We start from the raw sequence: 14,877 nt of genomic DNA, 5'->3' as shown, positions 1-14,877 counted from the left end.
CCCCACAAAAAAGTTCACAGGTAAACTTGAGATATCTTAATGCTGAAGGTGAAGTGGAGAGTGTGGTAAAAAGGGGGAGCTGTCCAGTTCCCCCTTGTTTGGGGGCGTGTAATTGGAGAGATACAACTGTTGATTTTTGATAGTTACTCTGAATGGATTCAGGCCACGGTCTGAAGGTCAGTGAGTGCAGAGCTGGCTTGGACACAGCAGCTTGTCCTGCACTGCTCCAGGGGAAAGGTGGCTCGGGAATGACGTCTACGTGGAAACGCGCAGGCGTTGCGGAGCTGCCCCTGTGTCTGTGAGTGAAAGCGGAGTCTCAGAGTGAGGAGTGCAGTGGTGGCAGCTCTCAGCATAGGGGCACAGGAGCTGAGACACACTGCCTCTGTGTGTGTGTCTGTGTGTACGTGAACGAGGCCAAACACTCCACCAGGCTGCTTTTGTCAGCTTCACTCTTATGTGACACGAGTTGAATCCTCGTTAGCTCCAGGATTGTGTTTCCATGATTTTTCTTTCCCCTCTGGGAAGTATGTGTATGTGTGGAGGGGAGGGCGAAAGAATGGATCCAGTGCTGTTTTTGGTTCGGGACTAGGATTGCACTGTTTGTTGGTGGCGGGGGGGTGGATTTTAATTAAGAGTGCGGCCGGGGTAAGGAGGGAGAGAGAGAGAGAGCCGGCCCCTGCAATCTCCCCCAGGTCAGCCCCAATATCGATGGGAGTTCTCAAACTCGGGGCTTGTTTGACTGTTCCTCGGGGACCATGTCTGCCAAGGAGAATGCAGCTTGTAGAAAATTCCAGGCGAATATCTTCAATCACAGCAAGTGTCAGAACTGTTTCAAATCCCGGGAATCGCATCTATCCTCCGATCAGGATTTGACCCAGGTGAGTTGGAAACAAACTCTTCCCTGTCTTTTTGTAAGCGGACTGGCCACGTTTGCTTTTGTTTTTGCCTCAGTTTATATGTTTTGACGCTGTGCGTTCAAACTATTTTACACCAACACGCGCTCACAAATGTACAGAATTACTGTATAGAGGCAGATTCTGAAGTGAATATGTCGAACTGGCTTAGGACAAATTTATTTTGGTCACAATTACTCACCCCTATCCTGATTGTCTTTTGTGACTCTGAGTTTCTGTCTGGGGTTTATTTGATCAGGGAGATAATTTGACGTTTATATAAATAACTATTAGTCTCAAACCAAACGGCGCCCGTGTTTACATTTTGTAAGGCTGCAAGGCTGACTTGTGCACAGGCCATTCGCTTTAATATTTGAATAAATTGACATCCCTCGCAAGCACTCAGACAATTAACCCTTGAAATTTCTCTCATTCCACCTACTCGAGATGATTTCAGATTGGGATTGCAATTTTAGCGCAGTTATGTAATCGCTGCGTTCCCCTTCATTATGATCTAGTTGAGACTACCCCTTGGTACAATGATGTTTGAAAGACCAACGAGCCGTTTTCAATCTCTTGCTTTAAAGATGCAGGAATACAGCAACGGCTTTGGGACTACACCGGATGCAAGACTAAAGTTTTCTTTTTCCCTCCTACGAGGAAAGTTAAATGGATTGTCCCCAGAGACCGTGTAATTTGATGTCACAAGCCTCTATAATGCAGTGTTTACATAATCGCTTTATTTATTGTGGGAATTGCTTCGTGTAATCCCAGACCTCAAAGTGCGATGGGTAATCTGTATAATTAGATCTCAGTCCTGTACTTATTTTGAATGATTTATATCATTGAAATTGCACAAGGTCAGGGTCACATTTAGCTTCTGCAGAGTGAAGTAAATTGATTCTGTCTAGAGATTTATCCACAGGCGGTCTTTGAGTGTCGAGCAATAAATTAAAAATCTTGCACACCAGCAGGTGAAGACACGTTATGCCAAGTCTGTGGAAACAAACTGAACTGTGATGATTCTTTGCAAACTAAAAGGCAACAGTAATACATTTTTTTCAGAAAAAGATCTTCATCACATGAAAAGAGAGACAGTTCTGATGAAACCTCTGTACCAGATAGTTTAATCAGAACTTCTGTTTTTATTTAGCTTCAAAGCACTTGGATTTTTTTAAAACTTGGACAGAATTATTGTTTTGCTTTGAATGTTCAAGTAAGTTAAAGACTGCAGGAATAGAAGTTTGGCTATATTCCCAACAAATCCAGTGATTACTTTTGTAATACATTTCATTTTGAATTGCCATTGCCATTCCAGTAGTTTACTACAATTCAACTTCTAGAAAATATGAGGAGATATAGGTGAGTGATAATGACACTTGACTGATGATCTAGAGGCCCAGGCTAATTCTGTGGGAACCCTGGTTTAAACTCAATTAATTAACTTTGAACGTTAGTTTTAGTAATGGTCACCATGAAACCATCATTGAGTGTCACAAAAATCCATCTGGTTCACCAGTGCTCTTCAAAGAAAAATCTGTCATGGTAACTTGGCCTGTGCCTACACTGTCATTTGGGGGGGGATGTGTGTGGATTTTAATTAAGAGTGCGGCCGGGGTAAGGAGGGAGAGAGAGAGAGAGAGAGAGCCAGCCCCTGCAATCTCCCCCAGGTCAGCCCCAATATCGATGGGAGTTCTCAAACTCGGGGCTTGATTGACTGTTCCTCGGGGACCATGACTGCCAAGGAGAATGCAGCTTGTAGAAAATTCCAGGCGAATATCTTCAATCACAGCAAGTGTCAGAACTGTTTCAAATCACGGGAATCGCATCTATCCTCAGACCCATAAAAATCTGGAGACTCTTCTATTTTGTTCAAGGGCATTTAGGAATAGGCAACAAATACAAATCTTTCCACCTACACTAAACATTTCATATAATAATATATTTTTAAAAATGCCATGACTGCAATTTATGCGTGAGTTAAGGATGACAGTACAAATTGGCTCCGTTGCAAAGGTTTTGTTTATTATATGACTGAAGATCTAGCCTGGAGCTAAAAGACATGGCAATGGATCATAGATGTAATAACACCACAATAACATGGGGACCAGTTTGATCAGTTGGCTAAATGGGTTGTATCTGATTCAGAATAATATTAACAGTGTAGATTTGATTCCTGTTCTGATTGGGGTAGTTTTAGTTCCTTCCTCTCCATCTTGTTGCTGAGTGTGAAAGGTGTGTGGAGCATGCTGAGGAAAGGCAATGGCCTAGTGGTCTTATTGCTAGACTATTGAGCCAGTCAACATTCTGAAGACCTGGGTTCAAATCCTGTCATTGCAGATGGTGGAATTTGTATTTAATAAAAATCTGGAATAAAGAGAATCTAATGATAATCATGAAACCATTGTTGATTATGGGGAAAAACCCATCTGGTTCACCAATGTCCTTTAAGGGAATTGCCTATGGGCAATAAATTCTGGTCTCGCCAGTAATGCCCACATCCTGAGATTTAATAAAAAATGTCAAAAATGCTCAGAAAACAGCTCAGTTTGAAGCATCTGCAGACAATGTGTGCAGTGGCCCTTTGAGCAGTGCATAATGTATTTAAAACCCTTTTATCTCTAAACACATTTCCTGCATCAACTCATCTCATTATAAATTCATATAAATGTACAACTCGGATTTGCCTCTCCTAGCTCCCGAGTCTATGCTGTAACCAACTATGTAGCTTCTTCAATTGTCAGCCCCTTTGTATATTTTTTGAATGTGGGAGCATATGAGTTTAAAATGGGGGTTTAATTATGCTTGCTTGCCATTAAAATCAAGCTTCACCCTCACCTTTTACTTTTGTAGACAATTACTCAATTAAACTGCTCATGACACTGTTGTGTCTCCTACAATTATATCATAGTTTTGTAGTCACTTGTATTGACTTTAGTTTTTAAAAATATTTTCACTATTTTGCTGGAAGTGTTGGTTCATACTGAGCTACTATTCTCCAGTGGCTGTTCTTAATAGATTGGATGATGACGTGAGGTAGAATTTGAGGCCTGCTCTATTGTTGAGGGTGAGGAGGTGGTGGTTGGGTGAATGGGGACAGGAGGTGGTTCGGGCTGTTGGGAGATCAGGGAGTCTACATGCAACTGGTTGGAAATTTATGGTTGGGTTGTGTGCAATTCAGCATTGATGTATAGGAGAGGAAAATTTATGAGTTTTCTCATAATGCTCCCAGCTGTCTGTTAGGCCTGTTGGAATCCACTGGCTCACTGCCGTACGACAAGGAGTTCTGCTATCCTTATTTGGATTGGCCTACCTCTGGTTCCAAACCCACCGTATGGTGGTTGATTCTTAACTGATCTCTGAAATAGTTAAACAAGCCACTCAGTTCAAAGATAATTCGGGATGGGCAACAAATACTGCCCTTACCAGCAATGCTGTCATCCCACAAAAGAATTCCAAAATGGCTGATTCTACACCTTGACCTTCTAAACTAAGATTGTTTTCATTACTATACCGATCTAATCTTTTATCAACAGAGCCACTGACAATGCCCTGGAAAATTCAGTTTTTAGCCGTCGCCACCACAGGAAGGATTTTCAGGACAGCTATTCCCCTCCCCGATCCCTTGAAGAGTCATTGGGAATCAGGGTACAAGGATGTTTGGTGAAGGTCTTGAGACTGCAATGAGGAATGTCTTGCAGAGCTGACCTTTGGGCTGTGGTTGGAGAGATATAATGTGGAAAAGGGTCACTTGAGAAAGGTACTCCCTCTTCCTGGCCAAGATTCGAGCAGAGTGACCTGCCACTTGAGGAGTTGTTTGGGCTCTCACATTTCCAGACTTGACAGCGAAGGGCCATAAAGTTCTGCCCCGTATCTCTGCAATGATTGTTCTAACATATCCATTTAATTCTGTTGTGCCAGGAATTTTTCTATCATGTTAGAGATGGTGCAAGCATTCAAATAAAGGACCTTTAATTCTGTCTTTCTAACATTTTTCTCTATACTGACCTTGTTTTATGACGCATTCATATGTATGCTGTGTCTATCTGGTCACACTTTTTATGATTTCTGATCTTGCCGTATCTTTATAGCATGGCTTTAATTTTCTCAATCGGTTTCTCATATGGCTTTTTAAAGGTCCATTTCAACAATGCCATATCAACTACAGTCATTTGCTCCAGCCTTTTCTTCCTCATTTACCTTCTGTTCTTCTATCACATAAATTATATCTGGTCATAGAGTCATAGAGATGTACAGCATGGAAACAGACCCTTCGGTCCAACCCGTTCATGCCGACCAGATGTCTCTCCAAACCCTTCCTATTGAAATACCCATCTAAATGCCTCTTAAATGTTGCAATTGTCCCAGCTTCCACCACATCCTCTGGCAGCTCATTCCATACATGTACCACCCTCTGTGTGAAAAAGTTGCCCCTTAGATCTCTTTTATATCTTTCCCCTCTCACCTTAAACCTATGCCCTCTCGTTCTGGACTCCCCGATCCCAGGGAAAAGACTTTGTTTATTTATCCTAGTCATTCCCCTCATAATTTTGTAAACCTCTATAAGGTCACCCCTCAGCCTCCGAAGCTCCAGGGAAAACAGCCCCAGCCTGTTCAGCCTCTCCTTATAGCTCAACTCCTCCCACCCTGGCAACATCCTTGTAAATCTTTTCTGAACCCTTTCAAGTTTCACAACATCTTTCCGATAGGAAGGAGACCAGAATCATTTACAAGTTTCACAAATCCTTACTGAATCTCTAATTGATGTTATATCAGTATGAAAATGGATATGTGTAGATTGGTGTTCAGTCTGATAAGAGAGGATTGGAACCATGCCTATAAAATTTATGTACCAATTTAGATTATTCAACTTCTGTCTCATTAACCATTATTTTATAGTCCTGTTAAAGAACATAGATTTGGTCCTTAGTGTTTAGTATTGCATGGCAGTGATTGTGTGCATTGAGGAAAATGAGTTCAGTATGTAATCATAGTATCATATAATCATAGAAAGTTTTTGGCACAGAAAGAACCCACTTAGCCCATCATGTCTGCATCAGCTGACAAACGAACCAGCCATTCAGATCCCCCTGTAGTCTACAACTATATTTCTTATGCCGAATCACGCAGCCAATTTTTGCATAATCTACAAACTTTTTGATCATGTCCCCTACATTTGCACCTAAATAACACCAAATCCAGAGGACCTAGTTCTGAGCCCTGAGGAACTGCACTGGAAACAGCCTTTCATTTGCAAAGCAACCAGCCAACCCTTTTTGTTTGCTGTGACTGAGATAGCTTTGTAATTAGCTTGCTATAATCACCTAGATCCTGTGGGTCTTTTTTTTAGAAACAATCTTTCACATGTGGCATCTTGTCAAAAATTGTACTAACATTTAAGTAGGTCACATCAACTGCATTTCACTCATTGATCCTCCTTGCGACTTGCTCAGAAGCTCAATCAAGGTAATCCGACCCAATCTTACATTTTACAAATCCATGCTGTCTATTCATGGTTAATCTGCACTTTTCTCAGTGACGGTTATCCTGTCTCTCAGATTTACTTGTAATAATTTGCTCACAACCAAGGTTACACTGACTGGCTTGTAATTATTTGGTCTAAGCCTTGTTTTTTTTAAAATAAAAGTGTGACATTAACAGTTTTCCAGTCCTTCAGTACCGCATTTGTATTGAGTGTGTATTGGAAAATAATGATTTGACTTGCTGCTATTTTCTACCAGGCTTATTTCAATGGCTAGATTGCATTACTTCTGACTGTGATGATTTTTTTCTACTTTTAATGATTCTGATCCCACTAATACGTTTATCGCAGTAAATACTCTGCTCTGTTCCACACCAACATCTTCTGCCTCTACACTTAGTCTACTAATGTAGGCTTATTTGATTACTTAGTTATCATTGTACCCTTATTATATTAATAAAACCATGTTAGGGTTCACCTTGATTTTCCTTGCCAGTATTTTTTCATGCTCTCTTTTTGCTTTCCTAATTTTATTTGGTTTTATCACTCTATTTTCTATGCTCTTCTGCAGTATTGAATTGTTTGGTATCAGCTTTCCAATTCTGCTTTATCTTACTCTGTAAACGTCTTGACATCCAAAGGACTCTAACTTTGGCCACACAACCTTTTCTTCTTTGTAGAAACATATTTACTGTGAACCCCTTGAATCTGTGCCTTGAGTGCTTCCCACTGTTTAGATAACAGTTTACCCTCAGTAGCAGTTTTGCATCTACTTTTGCTAAATCACTCCACAGCTTCAGAAAATTGGCTTTTCCTCCATTTAGAACTCGTAACTCCTGTTCTATCGTTGTCTGTTTTCAAATTTATATTAAAATTAACTGAATTATGATCACCACTGCTAATCCTTCCATTTGAATACACCTCAATAATTCTGTTGCCTCCATTCCTTTTCCTCTAAAACTATCTCAAACTATAATATTATTGCCCTATTTTTGCACTTTAGAAATATCCCAAGAATCCAAAGCCCTCCCTTCTGCATGAACTTTCCATTAATTTGATTATCTCCTACCCTTGAGCTCATTCGTGCATGGCAGTGAGAGTAATCTGGGGATGGTTATTTTTGAGGATCCTTTCTTTAATTTTCTACCTAGCTCCACAAATTCTGATTGCAAGACCACATCCGGCTTTTTCCCTATGTTGTTGGTCTGGTTTGGACCATTTAGTCTTCTCTTTCTGGATGCTCTGCAGATACTCAGTGATATCCTTGACCCTGGCACCAGCTGTTATGTTTGGAATTATGTTTGTGGCCATTGAATGATACTATCTGCTCCCCTATCGAATCACCAATTGCTATGGCTCTTCCAATCTTTCTGTTTCATGGACTTGGCTCCAAATAAACCATGACCTGTGACTATCCAGAACGGGAAAGCAGGATGCACATGGGGGGCTTCTTTACTACCTGCTAGGTCTCTCTTGATTGTCTCGTGATCACCATTTCCCTCTCTGTCTGCATTCTGTTAAACTATGGATTGGCCACATTTACAATCATGCATCCATGTGGCTCTCAGCCTCACTGGTGCACTGCAGTGATGCCACCTGTTGCTCAGACTGCTGCAACTGGTGACACTTACTGCACAAAAGATTGTTAAGGGAATAAGAAGCACCCTGGAGTTCCCACATTGTGTGGGACATACATTTTCAAGGATGGGTGAAGCTGGAAAAAGCACAGCAGGTCAAGCAACATCAGAGGGGAAGGGGAGTTGATATTTCACATCGGTATCTTTCATCAGGACTGGGTGATGGGAAGGGGGCTGCAAAATAAATAGAGGGAAAGGGGTGGGGCTGGGGGACAGATTGGTAGGATGCGATAGATAGATACAGGTGGGAGGTGGCTGTGATTGGTCAGTGGGAAAGGTGAGGTGGATAGGTGGGAAGGTAGATGGACAGGTAGGGTCAGACTAGGAAGGCTGCATGGAGAGGGAGGGCTGGACCTGAGATGAGGTGAGGGGTGGGGAGATTTGAATGCTGGTGAAATCTGTGTTAAGGCCATATGCTTGTAAACTCCCAAGTTGGAAGATGAGATATTCTTCCTCCAACTTGTGTGTGGCCTTATGTTGACGGTGGAGGAGGCCCAGGATGGACAGATTCTGGAGATAGAACAGCTCTGCATTTGCTTATTTGTTAGATAAACTTGCTACTGTTTAAAAATTCTGACCAATACCATTAACCTTTTTCTAGTACTGATGCACTCTATAAAATGCATTTATTTAGTTTGGGAATTAAGTAATAATTTACACAGCTAAAGTAAAATACAGTAAGCCCTTGTTGAATATTATTTTCTTTAATGTTGCAAAGCTAATGGGGCCTGTATTCTTGTTGAGTATTGCAAGATTCATTTTAACCTCATTTCCTTTGTGACCTGATTGGCACTTTCCCCCCCTTCCTGATAGCTAGATTGTGCAGTTTCCTTCTGCCAGACTTTAAATTGTGACTTTTTTTCCTCTTCAGCCTTTAAGTAGCAGGATGTCCCCACTCACTACCTTCGTAGTTGCAACCTCCCACCCGACCCCTGGCTCACACATGTGCTGCCGCTGCCAAACCCACCCCCCCCAACTTCTGTTAGAGATCTAGGTTCAATCCAAAGGATTTTAGAATCCACTTTTTGAAAAAAAACACTTCAATCTGCTTCTGCCTCGCGGCTGTTCTCCCAGGCCCTTGTTCACAGTGAGGGTTCAGGAGATGGAGGCGGTGAGTAGATGTATTTATGGATTGTACAAACCTCAGTTTTTCCGAACCATTGTGACTCAGACTTCCACATCGTCGGAACTAAAGCTTCAGATTGAATCTGGATCATGAATGTCAATTCAAATCCAGGAGAATGAAGGGACCAGGGGTGGGAGGGAGTGAGGAGAAGACACAACCAAGAGAGCTGAACAGGTATTGTTAAACATATTTTAGAAGTTGGTGCATTTGCTAATGTAAGAATTTAACAATATAAAATATTCCAACTTGGAGAGGGAAGGTATAACGTTTTAATTTTTTTTCTGATAAGAATGGTTTTAAAGAACTTAACTACAGTTTTAACATCGTTCCCATTGGTATTGAAATATTGGTACCTATGTTAGTTATTTCACTTCCAGCCCTGAATTTTAGCAATGCACCTACAACTTTAAGTGAACTGCTGATAAGTGTAGTAAATACAGCACCTCTTTCTCTCTATGCATCAAATTCCCAAGTTAGTCAAATGCCCTGCTCCATGCTGTCTCTGTCTCACTCGGGTGTCGACTCCTGACTGTGTCTCTTAATCAATCCTAGATGGAATTGGATGATTGTGTAACCAATGTAACACCATTTCACTTGAATGCAGAAAGCATATGAAAGAGCCTGTTTAGGTCATGACGCAAATTATAAATACAAGTGAAAGTAGAATTCTGTCACTTGATGCGGTCACCTGACAGGAGACAAGAAACTATTCCAATGCTGGGACATATACGCGGCTAACATTAATGGAATACTTCCCTTTTGTTGTGTAGTATTTCTGATGTGACGATAAGTAGAAACTCTGTCTGCTCAGGTAAAAGGTGAAGTTGATGTGCTGGTGTTGGACTTGGGTGGACAAAATCAGAAGTCACATGACACCAGGCAACAGGTTTATTTGAAATCACAAGCTTTTGGAGCACTGTTCCTTCATCCGGTGAAGGCTTGTGATTTTAAATAAACTTGTTGGACTCTAACCTGGTGTTGTGTGACCTCTGACTTTGTCCAGCGAAAAAGGTTGCAGGGAACTATCTGAAGAAAAGCTTGGCCAATCTGTATCCCTAAACAAAATTACTAACTGGTCATTAATGTCATTGCTATTTCTGATATCTTGCTGTGTGCAAAATGGCTGCTGATTTGCAAAAATTGCTACACTTCTACGTAATTAATTGATTGGAGCATCCTGGAGTTATTTAAGGCGGACTATGAATATAAGTTTCCATTCCTTTGATATCCTGCATCCTTGCCCTAAGAAGTGGGACAGCAAACTACCTGTAACAAAAACTCCCAAGAAATTGGTTTGGGCCAAAGTAGCGACAGCCAATCAGCCAAGCACCTGCCTTTGTTCAGAGCACCCATATCCACAGCATACAGAAAACTCATTGTGGAATTCCCCTTTGTCAGTCACACTCCACTCTGCTTTTGTGATAGTTTAATATTTTAATTTTGCTTGAAATATGCTATTCACCTTAGTTTAGTGTCATTAATCTCTTTCATATTTAAATACCATTTCTATTAACTGGACATTTAATTTATGGACCAGTATCTAGTCTTGTAATAGTGTCACCAGGTACCATAATAATGAAATCGGATCAAACATACATTGCTTAAATCTACTGAAGTGTATATTGAATCCTAGTTTAACAAGGCTGATTTACAACCAATAAATTAACAAGCTGATTAACGTTTACCTGACATAGTTTTTTCGTAAATTACTTATAGCATAAAAGAATAAAGCACATGACACTTATTGGGAACTGTTTGCTTCATTGAAGGGGATGGCTAAGCCGCTTTAGATTTGGCTTGCTTGCCAGATCGCAATCCTTCTTGATTGTGCTTTTTCCTGCCTTAACTGAACAGGAAGCTAGTGGCATGATCTTTCACTATCTCACAATTCTCAGTATCTAGGAATTGGAAATCTGAGCCTGCCAATAAAACCAGCTATTGCAACCGAAATGAAAGTTTCTTGGCAACTATTTCATGTTGAGCACAAATGAATAGGACTATTGCAGCATGCTCTGTTGTGAATGTTTACAAGCATACTTTTAATAAATCACTAATTTTGCAAGCGTTCTCAATGAATGCTATATCAGAATTCAAATCTGTACCCTCAGTACATGACTGTTCTGTTGATTTAGTTCACTAAGTTTAACTCAATGTCATATCTTGTTACAGATTACATAAAAATCCTTGTGTCCAAGTTGCGGAAAATCTTGGAATGGGTTCTTTGTTGATCATTTCCTTCACCCGGCATTGGAATGTTTGTTTTAAAAAAATGGAAGGTGCTAATTCCAGAGTGTATTTAATGTCTTGTTTATTGGAATTTTCTGTATCTTGCAACAGATTGAGCATTTTTGTCTTTCAAGCTATTTGTTCAGTTCCTGAATTAAGCAATTATGTCACATGACAGGTTGGAAACACTCTGGTTCTTTTGAGAGCAGCGCCCAACTCATTCAACTTAGAATGGCTCAGAACCTGAATGTGTTTGCATGGGTTCATAAGGGACTTGCATAGCCAATTAATAATTTTCAATAGACCTCTTGGTCCAAGTGATAGTGTGATTGGTCTGGTATCCTCCCCTCTCATTTAAAAAAAAAACACTGTTTAGCTGCTGATCTACTGCAGTTGCAAAAATTACAATCTTTGGCATCCCTTCACAGGATCTTGAACAGGTTGCTCAAGAAATCTAGCAATGAGAAACAAAGAACCATCCTGAGGTGGTGATTCATGATTAACTGCTTCATATCAGATGAAAATTTGAATTGTATCTTTGCTGAAGACAAAGCTAATAGTTTTCTAGCTGTTGCTTAAACAGCGAAGTCTGTAATGTGGAGAGTTTCAGTGTGGTCTTACCTGAGGTTTCTTGAGCCCAGCTCATCAGTCGTTAAGATCAGCAAACAGCCTGTTAATTTGACTCAGCACTAACGTGTGCATTGTAAAAAAAAAGTAAATAGTTGTTTGCAAAGTCCAAAGTTGTGAGAGGTAGCTGGGGAAAAGTGCACTTGTTATAACGTTCCAAAGTGTAGCTAGATCTGCTGCTTTAATGAACATGGTCACTAAAAGTAAAAAAAGTACATAGTGTTACTTGATAGATGAAAGTAAGCCAGGACCTAATGGTCAGCATTTTTTGTTAAACATTCTTACTTTGATATTGTGCATATGACAATACATTCTCACAATTAGAGGACATAAGATTTGATTAACCTGAGTAGAATATCCCTTGTAAGTCTCAGAAATTAAACAGTTTGTTTATAATTACAGGCAGACTTATTCTCTTGCATACAAGAACAATAAAAAGTAGAAGCAGGATTGGGCTCTTTGGCCATTCAAGTTAGCTCTACCATTCAGTAAGGTTCAAGCTGATCTTCTACCATAACTCCATATTCCTGTGTTATCCTTCATCTCTTGATTCCCTTATTCAGAGAATTGATCAACTACCACAGTTTTGTGTGGTAAACATTTCCAAAGGTTCACAGTCCTATCACTGAAGAAATGTATCTCAGTCTTTGTCTGAAATGATCTTTATTCTGAAGCTGTAATCCCAAATTCTAGACTGATCAGCCAGGGGAAACACACTCCCAGAATATACACTATTAAGCCTTTTACATGCTTCAAGAATACCTTTACTTACATAATATCTGTCACATGATAAAACTTGAGATGCTTCGCAGTAGCATTATAAACAAAATTAAATAAGTAACATTTAACAGTATTAGGATAGATGGTCTTAGAGGAGGAGCACTTGGAGAGATGTAGGTTGTAGGCAGCTGAGGATATAGCCACTACTAGTGGAGTAGCTGAAACTGTATAAGTGTAAGAGGCCAGAATAAGGTGAGCGCAGATAGTCTGGAGGTTTGTGGGATTGTAGAACCATACAAAGTTACACGGGGATGAGGCAGTTAAAGGATTCAAGAGTGGATAGACTTTATCTTTTATTTTTCTGTATTTTTATTGTGGATTTAAATGAGAAAAGAACTGTTGTAAAAAACAAAGATTACTGAAGGATTTTGCACACTTTTGAAAGCAAATCACTGACACTGATTGTAGGGACTGTTTACACAGCTGCTGGATCAGATAGTAGTGGGAGGAAGTGGAGTGGATGAGCTGGAGCTGTGGGGACGAACAAATGGCAATTCAGCAGCAACAAGTTGCTGATTGACTGGTAACTAATCCATGGACCACTGATTCATTGATGTCAGATGTTTTCTATCTGCCTGTCAACTATGTGATTGGTTCTAAGGTAACTGAATAGTTTGGAGCTCTGAACAAGATCGTAAGAAGCTATCAGACCTCCACGAGTTCAGGAGCTCTTTCTATTCTCTGCAAGCCTGAAAAAATGTATATTTTCCCCTCAGCAGTTATTGTAAGAATAGTTACAACTATATTCAATACAGTATGCTTTCACCATAGTACTGAACTCAAATGAACCAGATTAGGACATCTGGAATTCCAGATAATTTCAATGTAAGAAATTCAGATGTTGCCGAACAGAGTAAAGAGATGGTGATAAAGGAGGTAGTAATGACATTAAGGATTACAAAGACAATGTAGTTAGAAGTAAACTACTGGAAAGTGTACAGACTAAACACAGAAAAAACATAGGGAGATATATGGTATGAGATTCACATGAATGTAATTTATGATTGACATCAGTACGATACATACTAAATGAGTATCCTGCACCTGTTTCTAAACAAGGAAGAAAAGACTGCCCAAACCAGGGTGAGAGAGGAGGTAATTAAATTAATTAAAAGTTGATAAAGAGTTGGCATTGGAGGCAATGACACTTGGTTGTGAATGCTACACTTTTGGCATGACAAAATGTTATCCTTTGTCTTTTGAGATGCCTGCCACCACACTGTTGTGTTCATGATCTCCTCTTCATGTTAACTAGATATCCCCCTGTCATAGACTTTTTGTTGGATTTCTCTTCACATTCTATGGTCATGCATCAGTAAGGAGAGATAATAGTGGGGAACAAGGAAATGGCTAAGGAATTGAATAATTACTTCACGTCAGTCTTCACAGTGGAAGACACAAGTAATATCCCAAGAATTCAAGAGACTGAGGGGACAGAGCTGAGTATGGTGGCCATCAAGGGTAAGGTGCCAGAAAAACTGAATAGCCTGAAGTTGGATAAATCACCTGGACCAGATGGATTAAACCCTAGAGTTGTGAGGGAGATAGCTGAAAAGATAGTGGAGGCGTTAGTGGTGACCCTACAGGATTCACTAGAATCAGGGAGGGTTCCAGAGGACTGGAAAATCACTAACATGACACCCTTGTTTCCAAAGGGTAAAAGGCAAAAGGCAGAAAATTAAACACTGATGAGCCTAACCTCATTCATGGTTAAGATTCTGGGATCTGTCGTGAACGGTGAGATTCTGAATACTTACAAGTGTAAAGTAAAATAAGGCAAAGTCAGCGTGGTTTTATCAAGGGGTGATCATGCCTGACAAACCTTCTAGAATTCTTTGAGGAAGCTGTGCTGAGGGAGGATATTCCCAGGAATACATCCAGGGAAGTTATTTGGGTGGAACTGAGAAATAAGAAAGGGATGGTCACCTTATTGAGATTGTATTTTAGATCCCCCAATAGTCAGAGGGAAATTGAGAAACAAACTTGTAAGGAGATCTCAACTATCTGTAAGAATAATAGGGTGGTTATGGTAGGGGATTTTAACTTTCCAAATATAGACTGGGACTGCCATAGTGTTAAAGGTTTAGATGGAGAGGAATTAAGTGT

General features: G+C 40.2%; 1 protein-coding gene across 8 annotated transcripts in view; it reads left to right on the top strand.

The window, feature by feature from the left end:
- Nucleotides 1–284: 284 nt before the first annotated feature.
- Nucleotides 285–14,877, top strand: part of LOC122560748 (myosin phosphatase Rho-interacting protein-like) — a 194,725-nt gene continuing 180,132 nt past the window's right edge. For 3 of the 8 annotated variants that reach the window (XM_043711772.1, XM_043711770.1, XM_043711771.1), the window contains exon 1: nt 286–878. In XM_043711772.1, coding sequence (XP_043567707.1) covers nt 756–878 — 123 coding nt within the window. In that variant the 5' untranslated portion in view covers nt 286–755. Of the gene's footprint in view, nt 879–2,611; nt 2,736–14,877 lie in introns of those variants that run through there. The other 5 variants (XM_043711767.1, XM_043711765.1, XM_043711777.1 and 2 more) reach the window with 3 other exon arrangements.

Source organism: Chiloscyllium plagiosum, chromosome 21 (genome assembly GCF_004010195.1).
Source record: "Chiloscyllium plagiosum isolate BGI_BamShark_2017 chromosome 21, ASM401019v2, whole genome shotgun sequence".
NCBI lineage: Eukaryota > Metazoa > Chordata > Chondrichthyes > Orectolobiformes > Hemiscylliidae > Chiloscyllium > Chiloscyllium plagiosum.
Note: the sequence above shows the minus strand (reverse complement) of the source record. Positions and strands in the feature narration are given on the sequence as shown.